General features: G+C 39.1%; 1 protein-coding gene across 1 annotated transcript in view; it reads left to right on the top strand.

The window, feature by feature from the left end:
- ANO4 (anoctamin 4) overlaps window positions 1-19,972 on the top strand; it is a 215,727-nt gene that overhangs the window by 140,165 nt on the left and 55,590 nt on the right. The window contains exons 14-20 of the mRNA XM_069541243.1: window positions 2,809-2,949; window positions 5,488-5,652; window positions 11,074-11,110; window positions 13,216-13,327; window positions 14,286-14,343; window positions 14,484-14,581; window positions 16,421-16,563. Coding sequence (XP_069397344.1) covers window positions 2,809-2,949; window positions 5,488-5,652; window positions 11,074-11,110; window positions 13,216-13,327; window positions 14,286-14,343; window positions 14,484-14,581; window positions 16,421-16,563 — 754 coding nt within the window. The remainder of the gene's footprint in view (window positions 1-2,808; window positions 2,950-5,487; window positions 5,653-11,073; window positions 11,111-13,215; window positions 13,328-14,285; window positions 14,344-14,483; window positions 14,582-16,420; window positions 16,564-19,972) is intronic.

Raw genomic sequence — 19,972 nt, forward strand, 5'->3', positions numbered from 1 at the left:
AAGTGACCTGGAAGACAGAATGGTGGAATTCACTGCCACAGAACAGAATAAAGAAAAAAGAATGAAAAGAAGACAGCCTAAGAGACCTCTGTGACAACATTAAACGCAACAACATTTGCATTATAGGGGTCCCAGAAGGAGAAGAGAGAGAGAAAGGACCCAAGAAAATGTTTGAAAAGATTATAGTCGAAAACTTCCCTAACATGGGAAAGGAAATAGCCACCCAAGTCCAGGAAGTGCACAGAGTCCCAGGCAGGATAAACCCAAGGAGAAACATGCAGAGACACATAGTAATCAAATTGACAAAAATTAAAGACAAAGAAAAATTATTGAAAGCAACAAGGGAAAAACGACAAATAACATACAAGGGAACTCCCATAAGGTTAACAGCTGATTTCTCAGCAGAAAGTCTACAAGCCAGAAGGGAGTGGCATGATATATTTAAAGTGATGAAAGGAAAGAACCTACAACCAAGATTACTCTACCCAGCAAGGATCTCATTCAGATTCAACAGAGAAATCAAAAGCTTTACAGACAAGCAAAAGCTATGAGATTCAGCACCACCAAACCAGCTCTACAACAAATGCTAAAGGAACTTCTCTAAGTGGGAAACATAAGAGAAGAAAAGGACCTACAAAAACAAACCCATAACAATTAAGAAAATGGTAATAGGGACAGACATATCGATAATTACCTTAAACGTGAATGGATTAAGTGTTCCCACCAAAAGACACAGGCTTGCTGAATGGATACAAAAACAGGACCCATATATATGCTGTCTACAAGAGACCCACTCTTCAGACCTAGGGACACATACAGACTGAAAGTGAGGTGATGGAAAAAGATATTCCATGCAAACAAAAATCAAAAGAAAGCTGGAGTAGCAATTCTCATATCAGACAAAATAGACTTTAAAATAAGACTATTACAAAAGACAAAGAAGAACACTACATGATGATCAAGGGATCAATCCAAGAAGAAGATATAACAATTATAAATATATATGCACACAACATAGGAGCACCTCAATACATAAGGCAACTGCTAACAGCTCTAAAAGAGGAAATTGACAGTAACACAATAATAGTGGGACTTTAACACCTCCCTTACACCAGTGGACAGATCATCCAAACAGAAAATAAGGAAACACAAGCTTTAAATGACACACTAGACCAGGTAGATTTAATTGATATTTATAGGACATTCCATCCAAAAACAGCAGATTACACTTTCTTCTCAAGGGCACACAGAACATTCTCCAGGATAGATCACATCTTGGGTCACAAATGAAGCCTCAGTAAATTTAAGAAAATTGAAATCATATCAAGCATCTTTTTTGACCACAGTGCTATGAGAATTGAAATCAGCTACAGGGAAAAAAAAAAAAACGTAAAAAACACAAACACATGGAGGCTAAACAATACATTGCTAAATAACCAAGAGATCACTAAAGAATCAAAGATGAAATCAAAAAATACCTAGAGACAAATTACAACGAAAACACAATGATCCAAAACCTATGGGATGTAGCAAAAGCAGTTCTAAGAGGGAAGTTTATAGCGATACAAGCCTACCTCAAGAAACAAGAAAAATCTCAAACAATCTAACCTTACACCTAAAGGAACTAGAGAAAGAACAACAAACAAAACCCAAAGTTAGCAGAAGGAAAGAAATCATAAAGATCAGAGCAGAAATAAATGAAATAGAAACGAAGAAAACAATAGCAAGGATCAATAAAACTAAAAGCTGGTTCTTTGAGAAGATAAACAAAATTGATAAACCATTAGCTAGACTCATCAAGAAAAAGAGGGAGAGGACTCAAATCAATAAAATTAGAAATGAAAAAGGAGAAGTTACAACAGACACCACAGAAATACAAAGCATCCTAAGAGACTACTACAGGCAACTCTATGTCAATAAAGTGGACAACCTGGAAGAAACAGACAAATTCTTAGAAAGGTATAAGCTTCCAAGACTGAACCAGGAAGAAATAGAAAATATGAACAGACCAATCACAAGTAATGAAATTGAAACTGATTAAAAATCTTCCAACAAACAAAAGTCCAGGACCAGATGGCTTCACAGGTGAACTCATTTAGAGAAGAGCTAACACCCATCCTTCTTCAACTCTTCCAAAAAATTGAGGAAGGAACACTCCCAAACTCATTCTATGAGGCCACCATCACCCTGATACCAAAACCAAAGGTACTACAAAGAAAGAAAATTACAGACCAGTATCACTGATGAATATAGATGCAAAAATCCTCAACAACAACAACAACAAAAAGAATACATTTCAAACCTATGGTTAAGGGTGAATGACATCTATAGGAGCTTATTAAAAAATAGATGCACCATGTTTTTAACTGCCTAAATCGAAAAATTTAAAAATTGTAGAAAACTAAGAATTATATTATAACTCACAAAGCGAATTCTGAACATTTTGCTGTTCAGAAGCTTTCTTTGTCCTGGTGTCCACATCACTCCCCGGTAATAAAAGTAAAAGCTTATTAGTTGTTTCAAACCACTAGGGACAGGACAAGTTGGTCCCTTTTCTCATTCTCAGTTTCTTTCTTCAAGTATAGTTTAAAAAGATAATAGAGACACTTAACTATTAGTCTAAATTACATAGCCTTGATGATAAAAAGTCTAGATCATTCTGCAGATTTTCTTTAAGTGGCCGGTTTCCAAGCCCATGTCATTGACTGTGGCATTTGTTGACTCAGTTTTCCTATGGGGTAAAATGATTTTTTTCTTATTGTCTGAACAGTTCTTCAGTACATAAAAATGTGTCTGCTTGTTCTTTAGGAAGAAATACGGCCCCAGTTTGAAGCCAAGTATTCCAAGAAAGAGCGGATGAATCCCATTTCGGGAAAACCAGAACCATATCAAGCATTTGCAGATAAATGCAGCCGACTTATTGTTTCTGCATCTGGAATATTCTTTATGGTCTGAAACTTTTTTACAAAACTCTTTCTTTCATAAAGTACAAACCTGTAGCATGGTAACAACAATAATCATATCAAGTGTTTGGATATATTTTTGCACGTTCTGTTATTTAGTCCTCACAACCATTCTACATGGTGGTCAGGGATGGCATTGCTGTCTGCATTTTACAGGTGAAGCAGCTGAGACTCCAGAAGGGTAAAGGGCTTGCCCAGATTAGCCAAGAAATAGACAAGAGCTCAGATCCTCTAATCTGCTGTTCTTTGCATTTGTCTCTCTATGTCATAATGAAAGGAACTAAAACTATGAGATAGTATTAATACCTACAGCAGTGTTTTTCAAACATTTTTTTACAATGCCCACACAGTAAGAAATACAAACGTTGTCATAACCTAGTATATACTACGCAAATAGATGTATAAAACCGAATATAGTAATTGAAACAATGTTCATCTTTACAATATGCAAGGAACTCTGATTTTTTTTTGCTTTATTACAGTCTAGTTTTTAATAGACTGTATATAGCCAGCTATAACTCCCAAACATTTATTTCACTAATGATTATACAAGTTTGCAAAACACTAATTTGAAGCTGGATCGTTAGCTTTTCCTGAAAAGAAGTCGTTTTATGATCAACTTTGACCCTGTCAATTACTGAACAAAACATATGCAAATATGTCAGAAATGTCATTTTAGACAGGAAAGGATGGCTAAGATCCTCCTTTCCTCTTTTCAAACAGCAAGTGTTTGTAAGTATATATCCTAGTTGGTTAGACTGGGAAGGACAAGACAATAGGAAATTCAGACAGTCTACCCCCTGTAGCCAGAAAGGAACTGAGCCCAGTGTCCCTCGGCTCAGATCAGGACTCAGATCCGTGCCCTTCTACAGATGCTGCTTTGATAGCAATTGTGTTGGGCCTTGCCTTCTATAAGTGCATCCACATTTATTGTTTGGGGTTTGTTTCTCACGACAAGACCTAAGGACATAAATTAAGTTCTCCTTGTTCTACAGATGGGGTAGATCATAGAGGTAGAAGCCATGGAAAGAACAAGCTACGTGCCCAAGGTCACACTGCTAGCTCGTAGCTGACCCAGGACTCAGACCTAACTTCTGACTCTGAGTCCAGTGAACTTTCCATTCTACCACATTGCCACCCTTGTCTATAATTCAGTGTAGTTCTCACCTGTCTCCCTATCAGCAGCTCCAGGATTCAGACACGGGCGATTTTTGTTTCTTTGTTTTCTATTATTATTACTACTACTACTACTTTAGCCAGTTCAGCTGGGGCTCATACCTGACCTTTTAGAGCATGTCACTCATAGTAAGCCAGAAATAGAGTCTGTGAGAAACACAGAAAAAGCTTCTATAAAGAAAGGAATCTCTAAGTTGGCAGACGCTGTCCTGAGGCCCAGCTTTAAGATCCAGTTTTTGACAACTATGTAAGCTAAGGTCTCTGCTCAAAGACATATTAAGCAAGTCATCTAACGAAAGCCACAATACTTTTTGGAATCTCATATTCCCATTATTCATAGAGAGAGAAGATATGCCATATTCTTCTCAAACACCATGAAATGTTCAGAGGAAGATGCCTCAGTTCAGTCTGTGTATATATCTGATAGATAAGAGTATGCACCTCTCACAGGCTTCTTCAGCAACAAATAACTGAGCACTTGGCATGATGCTAAGTTGCTGCAGAAATGACAGTTACCATCCTTACCCAGATGGAGCTTACCATCTAAGTGGGAGAGACTAGCAATAATCAAACAAATTGTTAGAAATTATAAGTTGTCTACTGAAAGAAGAGTACCGTATAACAAAAAAAAAAGCCTGGGGGGAGGAGAGGGCGTTCATGAAAAGCATTAATTATGAAGTAGTTCTTGAGCTGAGATGTGAAGAATGAGTTAGGTATTAACTAGACTGCGTGAGGGTGTGTGTGTGTGTGTGTGTGTGTGTGTGTGTGTGTGTGTGTGTGTGTGTGTGTGTGTGTGTGTGTGTGTGGTGTGTGTGTTTGGCAGGGGGATGGGTGAATCAGCATTTTGGGCAAAGGAAATGGTCTTGAAGATTAAGGCTGCTTAGCCCATTGGAAACAATAAGAAAAGGTCTAGAGTCTCCAGAGGGAGGGGAAGAACACTCAGTGGTGCTGGAGAGACCCTTCCAGGCCAACATAAGGGCTTTGCTTTTATCCTAAAAGGAAGCCAATAAATAGTTCTAAACAGAAGAGTGACACGATAAGATTTCCACAATAAATATTTGTTCATTTGCTCAATCTGATATTCTGTTTAATAAAGTGTTACCCCATAGCCTAACGGTTTATCAGCTCTCAAGTTCTGTGGCTTTTCTATTTGGATAACAAAGAACGTACAAACAGACAAGAGAAAGCGTCAACCACATGAAAAGTGTGCATTTTGTTGTGGTGTCTTGAGTCAGGACCACTGCCGCTTTACCTCGTTTCCTCATCCGAGGATTTTCCAGATGGCGGGAGCCCCTTCCTCCAACATTCCATCACAGTGCTCACTGGGTGTCCTCTGTCTTCCTGCCAGATCTGCGTGGTGATCGCCGCCGTGTTTGGGATCGTCATTTACAGGGTGGTGACCGTCAGCACTTTCGCTGCCTTCAAGTGGGCGTTAATCAGGAATAATTCTCAGGTTGCAACCACAGGGACTGCCGTGTGCATCAATTTCTGCATCATCATGCTGCTGAACGTGGTAAGTGAGCTGCAAGGTAACTAGTCAAATGGATAAAATGTGTGTGCTACAGGTGAGTCTTCTTCTGTTTCTAAAGGGACCTGGCCTTAGAGAGGCTGGTCAATTATGTGGCACTTATGGCCTGGCTGCAAAGTGCCTGGCATAAGGTGTACTCATCTGGGGATACAGAAGGCTTGAGTCAAATCTGGCCTCCAGGATTTTCTACATTGTAAGACTGGGCAAGGCACTTACCCTCTCTGAACCTCAGTTCCCTTATTTATCCAGTAAGATAACACTGTATACCTCTTGGGGAAATTTAGAGAAAAAATATATTTTAAAGGCCCAGCTCAGACTCTGTGACATAGCTCAGTAGTGTTGGTTCCTGTTTCCTTTTGCTTCTGAAGGATGGGAAATTAGTATCCAAAGCATTTCTTGCAATAACCCAGCAAGGAGTATTTCAGGGTGGTACTTGTAGCTTGTGTTGATTTCAGGTTTTTTTCAAATGCATATTTCAGCCCAGCTGTCTCCCTTGAACCCCAAACATCTTCACCGAACACACACAACCCCCAACTCCCCATCTTCCCTCCAGAATGAGCTCCTCCTGCAGCCCCCATTGTAGTCGCCTAGGCTGAAACACCTCTGCTTCTCTCAGCATCAAAATGTATCCAGAATTTGAGCACTTTTCACACATCCCCAGTCCCCACCTTGGTCCAGGTCCCCAGCATATCCCACCTGGATTACTGCAGTGCTTTCTGAGCTGGTCTCCCAGCTTCCACGTCTGCTTCCCTCAATCCAGGCTCATCATAGCAGCTAGAGCAAGCAAGCTTCATCCATGTAAGTCAGCCTCTGTTCACTGTATCCAGTGGCTTTCCTGTCGCTCAGAATAAAAGTTCTGTCTTCACATGGAGACCCAGGGTCTCCCTCATCTGGCCCCAGCGAGGTCTCTGACTTTGTCTCCTCTCTCCTCACCTTGACTTTCCTGCTTCTCACTGGCCTTCCCTTTTCTCTTCAATGTGCCAGACAAGCTCTCACCCTAGGACTTTTGACTTGCTCTTCTCTCTGCCTGGAACATTCTTTCCCATGGGGTCTGCAGAGTTTACTCCTGCACCTCCTTCAGGTCTTTGTTCAACTGTTACTTTTCCAGTATGCGGCTTCCCTTGTCACTCAATTTAAAATTGCAACCCACTCCTGCCGTCTGACCATTTCCTAGCTCCTTGCCTGCTTTATTTTGTTCTATGGCGTTAATCGCCATCTAATAGGCTATTTTTAAAATTTATTTTGTTATTTATCTTCTCCACTGGAATGTAGCCCCAAGAGGGCAGAAACTTTTGTCTTTCCTGGTAAGAGTAGTAGAAGATCTAAGTTTCCAAACTCTGGCAACAGAAACAGGCTCTGGCTTATAGTAGGCTCTCAGTAAATTGTTGTTACTATTTGCAGAACAAAAGGCAGTGGCTGACATGGTTAGACTTGAGGTTTGTAGGAGGGAATAAATAACGTATGTAGAGTGCCATGTATAGTGTTAGGCATGGAGTAAGTGTTCAATTATAGTTCCCCTCACCCTTATTTATACTGTAACTTAAATCTGGGCCATTGTGCTGAAATCACCGAGATAATGAAATATAGGAAATTTATTATTATTATTAAAGATACAGGAACTTCTTTATTATTTTAGAAAAAACGTTTAAAAACCCAGAAGGTAGGGGGAAAAAAAGCACCTGCAGATCATTTTGCCATGATGACTGTGTAACTGCTTGGTCAAGTGGAGATTGAAAGTGGCTGTTTGTCACTCCCTTGCACTCCCCCTGTCCCCGGTTCAGCTAGTCTCAAAGTTAATTGTGGAATGAATATTCGTTGTGAAGGGGAGTGATTCATAGTGCAATTAACCAAACAGCCTGAGCAGTGAAAGATTCTGCGTCCAGGTAGGAGGCAGTGAATTAAAGCTTACTGTATTTTATCATCTCTCTTCTCCAATGTCTTATTAAAATTTAATTTATACATCTTAAGAAATCAATTTCTGCATATATGCAGTGGCTCTATAAACACATGCTTGCTGGTACATTTTGACCAGGAGCCAGTGTTGCCACTTCAGTTAACTGAAAATCATTTATCCAAAAACCTCTGCTTAGTGGAACACAGCCAAGAAAAGAAGAAATAAACTAAAAACAAAGCAGGAGGGGAGAGGATATAGTATATAATTAGGGCCACTACAAACCACCTACTGTGTGCTAGGAGCTAGACAGGTAGGCGTTTTACATGTTTTATTTAACAAAGGGTTTCTGAGTCACCAAAACAGATGACCAAGCCCACACACTAAAGCTGACATGTGTCATTCTTAGGAATGCCCTTAAGGTTTCTTTTCTTTTCTTTCTTTCTTTATTTTTAGATACAATGTGAACACATTTGGTGTTCTGATTTCTCAGCCAACATCAAACTAAAATAACAGAAGGTTACTAAGGCAAGAATACTGACAAGGTCAGAAAATGACAAGCCATAGCAAGGGGAAAGAAAGAAAATAAAAAGCATACACACTCTAAAACCAGCATCATCCAGGACCCTTTTGTGCAGTGACCAATTGCCTTACCCTCCTTGGCCATCTCTGAGGACATCCTCATCCAGCACACACCTCTTTACACTCCTGTCTTATGCCCTGAAGCTTTGCAGGTTCCATTATGAAGGCAACCAAATGTGTAATATAGCTGGGAAAGCTCTTCATCAAAATATATTTTTAAAAATTTTAAGTCCTTAAAAAGCAAATATTGAATAAAGGACAAATGACAGACTAATGACTATAACATAGCTTTGACCACTTCAGAACTAAACTATTAATGACTGCTGAAATAACCCAATTTAAGACATTTTTATGACTCAATAATATAGTTTTTATAGCTATATAAATTGTTTTCAATTACTTAAAATTTTGGCCATACTGGTCTTGCAAAAAAAAAAAATCCTTTGGACATTAATCATGAATACTTTTTCATTAACTGAATATAAAAATCTTGAGAGCTAGATTGGTATTTAATTTATGTTCATTAAAGCCTCTTTCAAATAATTATTATAGATCATATACCCTATTTCTGACTTTCTTCCAACCCTCACTGAAGAAGATGTATAAGGAATGCCTTTTCTGGATTTGACAATGTGTGTTTACTTTTATGTGTATTTAAAAAAAAATAAAGCTCATATTATTTTACAAAAGTATTCTGGATCCTAACAAACTATTATGCCTCTTAGTGACTAGTTACGGGGTTGTCATTTTATTCCATGTCTTGAAAAATAAATATTTCAAAGACAGAGTGAATAGACAGATTTCCTCACTCCTCCTCGTCATGCTCTTTCAATTTTATTCTGCTTCACTAGTGACCAAAGAACATCTCAATATAGTGGTCTCAAGCTATATATGCCAATAAAGGAAGACATTAAAGGTCATTACCATCCTTTTTATTCAGCCATACCAAAATGAATCTGACATTTCATTATAACCTGTAAACAGTGAAAACCACAATGACTTGTTCCAAAAAGAACTAAACCAGAAAATATGGCTTGCATCAGAACAAACCCACATATATTGATCAGGTGGACAAGATAAAATTAGAAGTGCTCATAGCTTCTTTTGGACATATCCTTAGGATCAGAAAGCTTGCTGTTAGTTAAAGATTCTGACAGTAACCATTTGTGGCATCCAGTTTGGAAACTTAGATCTTCTACTACTCTTATCAGAACAAACCATCCGTGCTTTCTGTCTCAACTGGCTAATGAGAAATCAGGCCTTTTCCAGAAACCACTCATGTGAAGCTCTCTTGCTGGCTCCCAGTCCCTTTGTTTATGTGCTCTTTTCTGTTGCATCCTGCTCAAAGTCTCACTCTCCATCTCATTGTATCATCCAGATAAAATGTTCACAGATGCCATGAATCCCAGTGTCCTCATACACTTTACCTTACTTTTCAAAAGGTTAATAATAATTATATTTCAACTCCTGTGCTGTTCCTTTTTTAAATTCCAATTTTTTCAGTTTCCAAACAAAAATAACGATGGCATATCACCAGCTCTCAAGGCCTTTGAGGCAAGTGTGCAAAGCGAGGCACTTTAACAAATGTACATCAACATGAAAGATTAAAGGATGAACTAGGTAATCAAAAATTATATTTTTGAGAAAGGTTGTCTCACCAGTTGAATTTAATTTTCCTTGATAATTATGTAAGTAACTTTAATAATACCATGCCTTTGTAATATTAAAATAATTTTGATTAGAATATCTGTCCTAATATGTTGTTTACCAGTATTTTATTTTTATGATAAAATTGAAATGTATGACTCATCTATAACACAAGATTTCTTACTGAAAATTATACCAGTCTGTTTTAACATTGGACTCCAAGAGTCTGAGATTTCTATATACAAAATTTGATACTGTGGCCATATGAATAATTTATATCTTAATATAACAAACCCCAGTCTTTGCTGAAAGTTTAGAGTCATACAATCTGAGTATTTAGACTATTTCTGTAGTTAGAAGAAATCTGGGGTAAGAGAATGCAAAAGTTAGGAAGGACCTCAAGATGAGTGTGTCCAATACCCATTCTCAACCACATGTAAGGAAAACGATGGTCTGAAGAAGAGGTGAGGTAACATGCCCAAGACCTATAGCTTGCTGGCTGGTAAAGCTGTTATTCCAGCCTGGGGAATTTTAACCAGTGAAATTTCACTACTTTAGTCTAAATGTGATCTTAATTTTCATATTGTTCAAATCCATTTGACTAGTTTTCTTTTTCGTTTTCATTTATCATCTTTCATTTTAGAGAAAGCACTTGCTCTTTTCTTTTTCAATTTATACCCTCCCTGGGGAATCTCCTAGAGCTGGATTTGCCCTTAACTGTACCCCCTGTACTTCCATACACACACACAAGCACAGGGACACACACCCCTTCCATCCTATTAGGACCCTCCATTTACCAGATGGCTGGGTGAGTTAGGGATGCATCTAATTCACTAAGAGAAAAGCAGATTACCATAAGTTTGGCGGTTCCCAATAATGTTTGATCACTTTGGTGTTTAGGAATGCTATAATCTAGAAAATCAGCCCATAAAAACAATAGGATTACAGACCCTTATCAGAAGCAGTCTTAGAGATTTTACATTGAGGAGGCCCAGGAATGTTGTGACTTGCCCAGCATCCCTTAGCAAGCTGATAATTAGTGGCAGCTGGCCTGTTGTTACAGAATTATTCGCCCCAAAACAAGAAGTGAGACTTTTAAAATATTAAAATGGGACCTTGTACAATTCTTTCTGGTCCTGAAAGGACACAATTGTTGATGATGTTTTCATTGTTTGCACAGTGGATGGTTAATGAAATTATTTTCATTTATGACTTACCTATTTACTTCATAATTACAGATTTTAGAACATCTACAGTTTGTTAAATGTATTAAATTTATTTTACAGCTCTATGAAAAAGTTGCACTGCTTCTGACAAACTTAGGTAAGTGGAACCCTCTTTATTTCACAGTACAGTATTGTGGTCTGAAGAATACCTGCTCAAAGATTCATTTCTGAAACACTGCTGAAAACAAATATTCCCTTTATTTTGAATTGCATACAACAATTTGTTCTTTGCCCTCAACAGGACATGTTAGATATGTCTAGGAATTGAGAGAATCTTTCCTACCTAAAGCTTTAAAGCATTTAGACATTATCTTTCTTGAGCTAATATAATTTAAAGTAGGTTTTCTCTTACAAAAGTACATGTGTATGAAGTACCTATAATCATTTAGAAAAGCGTTCGTTTGCTGTTGCCTACAATTTTTATTTAATTAAAAACACAGCAAGTTTTAATGGCATATAAAATCACAGCAAAATTAGTTGCTTTGAAGACTGGGAGTCTTTTATGTAGACAGGCTAACCATTACTGACATCCGTGGAAATGACATTCATCTGGACAAGTCATCCCTAGGAACGTTTCTCTGACTCTTTAAGGCACCAGAACAATCTGGCAACCAGCTATGAGCTGTACCTTTACTACATTTTCAAGATGGAGGAATTGTCCCAATTTCATTAATGAGATATTAGTCATTTTACTCTACGCAGTTTGAGAAAATTACATGCTCCCACACAAAACCTGTTTTAGCAAATTCCCATATTTAGCTTGCCAAAGGGAGAAAAAAATCACAAAAGTGTTTTCATTTATAATCATCATTATAATAAAAGATGCCAGATACATCTGGCATCTCATCTTTTTGAGCCCTTCTATGTGCCAGATACAGAGCTAGGCACTTGGCATATCTCCTTTGAATTCATTGAAATCTTCCATCACCGCCACTCTTTGCCCAAAACTATAGAAGTTTATGTCCACAGAAGAGGTAACTGCCCATTGATAGACTGTGTCCAGGGGGCACCTTGCTCCAGGCTGGAAAAGATGCCTGTGGAGATATCAGCCATGGTCAATCTTTGGTTGGGCCACCTGGGAACCCACCCAGCTGGCTGATGAGCTAGGAGACCTTCCTGTGTAACCAAGAGTTCATTAGCAGAAGTGAAGTAAAGCTAAAGCCCTTGAAGCGTCCTTTGTCATTTCTTCCCTCAACAGCAGTATGGCCTTGTTCTGAAATTGACATTTAAACCATTTTAAATCCGATTCTCATTCTTTCTCCCCTCCCTTCTCAGATATACTCCTGGGAAGCATTTTGAGCTATAACTTGTGGGAAAGGAATTGATGGGGTAAAATGGTAAATGAGCAATTAGAAGCTCAGGGAATGTGGAACTAGAAAGTGCTATTGCATTAAATGCATTTTCTTTGACGTTGTTTGAGGTGAGGATGCAACTTCCGGGGAAGGATAAGCACATTTGACATGAGATTTCAGGTTGGAGGATTGATCCGTATTTTTGGTTTGCATCACCATGTCCAAAGAGCATTTGCTGTAGGGAAATTGAAATACAAGAAGATGAAAATTGGTGCCTGACTGAGGTCAGGAAATTGTAAGACAAAGATGCTGCTATACAATAAAAGCTCTAAAGATGAGGTCACCTCTTCGGTACTTGTCCTTGAGAATGAAAATGATGATGGATGAGGGTGACAGGTAATGGGGTCAGATGCTCATTCTGAGATGGGGGGTCTGACTCCCTCTCTCCCAGTAGCACCTCACATCACACCAGAAATAGAAGTCGAGACCAAGGAGTTATTAGGAGATGGGAGGGGACCTGATGCCACACAGGCCCCACCCCACAGGTGGAAACTAAGAGCAAAAGGAGAGGCTCCTGCAAGGAGCCAGGGCCGGGAGTGCAGCCCCTTCAGCCTGGTTGTCTCTACTCCAGGCTCTCTGGGCATCCTGGAACAGCGGAACAAATGATATTCCCTGCCCTCGGACAAGTTAGTAGTCACTTCCCACCAAAGCCTCGCTGGGGCTGGTCTGGGAGCTTGAGGAACCCACGGATGGTCCATTCTGTCGCATGTCATCTGTAGGCAAGCTGGGCTCTCCTGCAGCCTCCTTAGGAAGCCTCTGCTCCCACCCCGCGCATCTGGGGAGCTGGACAGAGGGAGTTGAGAAGGAGTCAGATGCAGCCTCTCAAACTCTGCTCCCCTTGTGTCCACAGAACAGCCTCGCACTGAGTCCGAGTGGGAGAACAGCTTCACCCTGAAAATGTTTCTTTTTCAGTTTGTGAATCTGAACAGCTCCACGTTTTACATCGCATTCTTCCTCGGAAGGTAAGAACCCATTCTCTCCACACCTCCCCCAGCCAGGGACAGAGCGCACAGAGGTCACTGACCAGGGTGACAGAGAGGCCAGCCTTTAGGGTGATTTTTATAAAGTGTATAAAGAGGAGAACAGTCTCCTCCTTTCCTTTCCCTTCCCATTCTGGGGAATGGTCTCCATCAAAGTCCCTTGTACCTTTTCTTGTTAAGGTGAGTAGAAGAAAATAGTTTGCACACGTGAAGTGTGAATGTAAAACTTGCAGGCTCCATCTGTACCTGAATCGGGCCTCTGGATCTCACACCTATAAGAGCAGGTGGCATCAGGGGGAGGACGGCAGGCAGCATGTCCCAGATCCCTGACCTCACAGAGGAGGGAAGGACATTCAGACAGGAAAGGGGGCTGACGTAGGATGCCGAAGGAGACTGGGCAGCTTCTGAATCCAGCAGTTCTGAGGATGTGGAACGTCCAGGTACCATGAACTTCATTACACCAGGAAGCGTGTCTGAGGAGACGAGAACCAGGGAAGAGCCGAGTATTGGGTTTTAGTGAAATGGATGAAAAGCCTCTCCGCAGTTTCCAGCTACTTCAGTGTGGAATGCTAGTCAAATAGTTTCGTTTTAAAAAATAAAAAACACGGCATTACTAATATTCAAAAAGATCTGATGTGTTTAAACCCAACCTGCTGCTTACACCACAGCCCCTTGATATTCAGCAGAAAATGTTAAAAGCCACAGCAGGCATCGAGGACTGGCCTCTGTGTTCAGGAGCCAGACAGAAAGGCCAGGAGAGAAATATCCTCCAGAGAATTCCAGAAGCTGCCATTATGCCAGTTCCAGAGAGTTTTCCTAATTCCCTGACACCTGTTCCTTACTGCACCGGTAATTTTCACTGGAGGATGTGCTAATCTGAATATAATATTCACTGAAGGCTACAGGATGCTAATGGTTTGTTTTTCTGTGTGTGTTGAAGATTCACAGGACACCCAGGTGCCTACTTGAGGCTGATAAACAGGTGGAGACTAGAAGAGGTCTGTATTCTCCCATCATTCCTTGTTTCCTACAGACTTGGCGTTAAACAGGCTTAGGGCAACTTTGTGCAGATTAGAAACCAGACAGCCTTTCTTCCTGACCATTGATTCTTGAATTTCTGTGTTTGCTTACCTCGCAGTGCCACCCTAGTGGATGCCTTATTGATCTCTGTATGCAAATGGGTATTATAATGGTGCTAAAGCAGACCTGGAATAATTTCATGGAACTTGGCTACCCGTAAGTACCTTAGATATCTATACTTGAGAGGCAGCATGTCTCATTGGCTTTTCTAGGTGTGGCAAGTACGATAAGCAATGCAGACTCAGCAGTTAAGCCCGTGTGTGTGTGTGTGTGTGTGTGTGTGTGTGTGTGTGTGTGTGTGTGTGTGTGTGTGTGTGTGTGTGCGTGTGTGTGTGTGTGTGTGTGTGTGTGTGCCTGGAGCTAAGTCTTCATGCTTAGATATTCAAAGACAAATCATGAAAATAATAAACATTGGCTCTTTTGGAAGATTTAGCACAGATCGCATAAACAAAAGTGAATATTCTTTAAGAAGTCTCTGTGGGCCCCTAAATAATTGGATACCTGCTTCCAAGCTGCTTTATATGATGATGACACATTAACGAGGTCTTTACTCCCCAACCCCTGCAATAAATCAGAAATGGTAATTTCTTTAAACTTCCTTAAATTCAACTGTACAGGAAAGGAACTTATGGAAAGAAGACCTAAAAAAATGATTCAGAAAAGAAACTGGAGTATTTCTAAGTAAGCCTATCCTAACCAGTAAAAACATCATTATCTGATGATGACAGTTTATGTCGATGGCAATGGGCAAAAACTTGCATCACCTTTGTAAGGATGACCTTGAATTTGGCTGTGTCTGCTCAGTTCTGGTCAGTTAAGTTTTAAAGGGACATAAATCAGCAGCACTTCTATTTCTTCTTTAATTCTACACCTACAGGTTTCCAGGTCAGCTCAAGTGTCTCCATAGAGAATTCCAGGTTTCAGGGAAGACCACTCAGCCAGAACAATTAACTGGAACTTGGTTCACTTCGAAAAGTCATCTCTTAGCTCCCCATCAGAACCACTGCCAGTAATTTTCTCTTCTTAGATTTATTTTTAGAAAACTTCTTCCAAGTGTTGATGTTTTCTATAAAACTTAAAAAAAACAAAGCATAAAATTTTAAAATTAGAAGCATTATATTCTCTTTTAAAGTATCATCCATAACTTATCAAAATGTCATAGACATCAAAGGGAACTGTATTTATCTTCTACTAATATGGACATAGAGCAAAATTGTGAAGTAGACAGAATTGTCTTTGATACCCATCCCCTTATTTAGTTTATTTCACATTTGTTTTTGCTTTGGCATCACTACTCTCAGATACCCCTCAGCTTTCTCCTTGCCCCCTACAGCACACAAACCTGACCCCCCCACACACCCCAGTTTCTTCAACCCTGTTCCGTAGCATAAGATGCACTTCTGAACACTGCCGAGGATTAATGTACTAACCTCACCAGTGTGAGATGCATTTTATTGGGAATCAGAGCCTCTGTCAAACTCAACCCAAAAGCAGGCAGATCCAGTTGTGGACCTGCGGGCTTCTGTGTGCCAGGAGAGGAGGAAACCTTTGTGGGTTTTCAGACCTTCTAGGGCCCTCGAGTCAGAGTATGCAGGTCAGCACCCCATGGTAAGACTGCTCACGGGTCCTCAACTAAGCCAGCTAGGCCAAACCATCTTCTTCTCAGAGGCCTGCGGGTTGCCTTTGTACTGGGGGATCAGGTTATCAGTGTTCTCAGTCCTCTACCCAACCCTCCGAGGTAACACTGGACGAGAGACAGTTTCGTGAATGATTAAAATAAGTTCATCCATCATTCTGTTCACTTGCAAGTACAAATGCTTGAAGTGTAGCCTCCATTGTTATTTCTCTTCTAATCCAAGGCTTCATTTCCTTGGCAACGTGTCCTAAATTTTTTAAACTATTGTTCTATATTCTAACTCTATTTCTTATTACTTAAGTCTTATGAACAGCTATATACATATATATTTTTTTAAATAAATTGATCTTGTTGTGCAGGTTAATTCAGAATTGGTGGACTAGAAGGAAAGTACGACAAGAGCATGGACCTGAAAGGAAACTAAGTTTCCCACAGTGGGAAAAGGACTACAACCTTCAGCCGATGAATGCCTACGGACTTTTCGATGAATACTTAGAAATGAGTATGAAAATAGCCTATTTTATCTGATTTTTAAAAATTTTATTGAAGTATAGTTAATTTACAATGTTGTGTTAATTTCTGCTGTACAGCAGAATGACTCAGTTATAATTCTTTTCATATTCTTTTCCATTATGGTTTATCATAGGATATTGAATATAGTTCCCTGTGCTATAGAGTAGGACCTTGTTGTCTGTTTTATCCTATTAATTATAAATGTAAGTTCTAGCTACATTTAACTAGACATACACTGTTATCATCGAGGCTAGCAGTATGGGGGGATTCTTGAGCTAAATGCAGAGGAAGGGTGTTCTTGCTTTAAGAAGCTTTATTGACAGAAATAGTGCCAAGTCACTTCACATTCTTCATGACACTGTGTCCTGTCCCTTGTAATAAATCACCAGAAAAAAATGAGCTGAAAACTTGGTGAACCAAAGAAAAAGGAGCGATCACTCATGGTGTGATTGATTCATTCATTCAGCAGACATGTTTTTTTTTAATTGAAGTATAGTTCATTTACAATGTTGTGTTAGTTTCAGGTGTATGGCAAAGTGATTCAGTTATACATATATACATAAAAGAATATAAACATTCTTTTTCATATTCCTTTCTATTATAGTTTATTATATTTAATATAGTTCCCTGTGCTATACAGTAGGACCTTGTTGTTTATCTATTTTATATATAGTAGTTTGTATCCAGCAGACATCTTTTGAGCCATGTTGTGTCCAGGCAGACATTATGTTTGGCACTAGAGACACAAGAAGGAATCAGGCACAGTCCCAGCTCTGAAAGAGTGCACAGTGAGGGAAAGTCAGAGATACAAAAGGTAAGTGCAATAAAGTGGCATAGATGCTGCAGTATGAGTCAGTAGGGCGTAGACGGGGGACAGTCATTTCCCTTGAGGGGGTGGCAGGAAGCTGGGAATGCTTAAGCTATGCTACACTTATATTGAAGGAATCTGATTTCTCTATAATCAAATCCAAGCTACTTACTTTAGCATGTATCTGAGAGCATGAGCTTTAGAAACAGATTACCCGAGTTCAAATCCCAGCCCCTCACTTATTAACTGTGAAACCTTGGGCAATTACTTAATCTCTTTGTCTCACTTTCCTCTTCTTTATAATGGGGATAGAAAAAGTAACCACTTCAGAGCACTTCTATGTGGATTAAATAAATTAACACATGGAAAGGGCTTAGAACAATGCCTGGCTCGTAGTATGTACTTGATATATGTCATCCTTGTCATTATTATTATTTTTCTATTCTTATCTTCCAGGGGAGAAAAGCGTAACAAAATCCCTTAGCAGATACACTGAGTGTGGATAGCTTTTCTCCTAATTATGTTTAAGCTCTGTAACATTGGGGTGAAAGTGGGGGTAGGGATGGGCAAGATACATTACTTCTGAAAGAAGTTCTTTCTGGGCAAATCTGAAAATTAAAGCAGTAGTAGAGTTGATACTTAATGTTTCTTAGATCGCTTATGTCCTGAGTACCTACCAATGTTTTTAGAGTTTCAATTATAGAATGGCAGAATGATATAACTTGGAGAAGAAATCAATTTGGGCAGTAATAATAACACTTAATAACGGGAATTCATTAAGTGAACTAAGCACTTGGAGGTCTCTTAATGGAGTCTCCTCCCATAAAGAAGGAAATGAACAATAATGTTGGTATATAGAGTGCATGAAAAGAACTGGTAGTGCTCCAAATACTCCAGTATCTTTGCAGCAAGAAACACATCTCAGAAGCAGCATTTCAAGCAGACCAGTGAATCCTAACTGCTTGCTTCTGCTCTTGTTGTTTTTGTTATTTTCTTAATGACTTTCCTGCTTTGTTGTATTTTTTAAATGTATTCATTGAAGTAGAATATATAGTGAGAAAAGCATATAAATCAAAAGTGTACAGATCAATAAATATTCACAAATTTATGCACAAATGTAACCAAACTGTGTAGGTGAGGGGTTAACACACTACTGCCCTCAGACCCAAAGCCAGTCCACTGCCTGGCTTTGTAAATAACATTCTATTGAAACACAGCAATACCCGTTTATTTACACATTATCTATAGTTTTTTAATTTAATTTTTATTTTATATTACAGTTGATTTACAATGTTGTGCTAGTTTCGGGTGTACAGCAAAGTGGTTCAGTTATACGTATACATATATCCATTCTTTTTCAGATTCTTTTCCCACATAGATTATTACAGAATACTGAGTAGAGTTCCCTGTGCTATACAGTAGGTCCTTGTTGATTATCTATTTCATATATAGTACTGTGTATATGTGAATCCCAAACTCCTAATTTATCCCTCCTTCCCACCTTTCCCCTTTGGTAACCATAAGTTTGTTTTTGAAGTCTGTGAGTCTCTTTCTGTTTAGGAAATAAGTTCATTTGTATCATGTTTTTAGATTCCACTTGTGATATCATATAGCACTTGTCTTTCTCTGACTTATTTCACTAAGCACAATATTCTCTGGGTCCATCATGTTGCTGCAGGTGGCATTATTTCATTCTCTCTTATGGCCGAGTAATATTCCATTGTATATATGTACCACATCTTCTTTATCCATTCCTCTGTTGATGGACATTTAGGTTGCTTCCATGTCTTGGCCATTGTATATAGTGCTGCAATGAACATTGGGGTGCACGTATCTTTTTGAATTATGGTTTTCTCCAGATATATGCCCAGGATTGCTGGGTCGTATGGTAGTTCTATTTTTAGTTTTTTAAGGAACCTCCATACTGTTCTCCATAGTGGCTGTACCAATTTACATTCCCACCAACTGTGTGTAGGAGGGTTCCCTTCTCTCCACACCTTCTCCAGCATTTATTGTTTGTAGACTATTTGATGACAGTCATTCTGACCAGTGTGAGGTGATTCCTCATTGTAGTTTTGATCTGCATTTCTCTAATAAATAGCGATGTTGAGAGTCTTTTCATGTGCCTGTTGGCCATCTGTATGTCTTCTTTGGAGAAATGTCTATTTAGATCTTCTGCCCATTTTTGGACTGGGTTGTGTTTTTTGTTTTGATATTCAGTTCCATGAGCTATTTGTATATTTTGGCAACTAATCCCTTGTAGGTCACTTCGTTTGCAAATATTTTCTCCCATTAAGGGTTGTCTTTTCATTTTGTTTATGGTTTCCTGTGCTGTGCAAAAGCTTTTAAGTTTAATTAGGTCCCATTTGTTTATTTTTGTTTTTATTTTCATTACTGTAAGTCAGGGAGCCTGAATCCTCCCGCTCCATTTTCTTTTCTCAGGATTGCTTTGGCTATTCAGGGTCTTTTGTGTTTCCATACACATTTAAAATATTTTTGTTCTACTTCTGTGAAAAATGCCACTGGTAATTTAATAAGGATTGAATTGAATCTGTAGGTTGCCTTGTATAGTATAGTCATTTTGACAATA

This window comes from Delphinus delphis, chromosome 11 (genome assembly GCF_949987515.2).
Source record: "Delphinus delphis chromosome 11, mDelDel1.2, whole genome shotgun sequence".
NCBI lineage: Eukaryota > Metazoa > Chordata > Mammalia > Artiodactyla > Delphinidae > Delphinus > Delphinus delphis.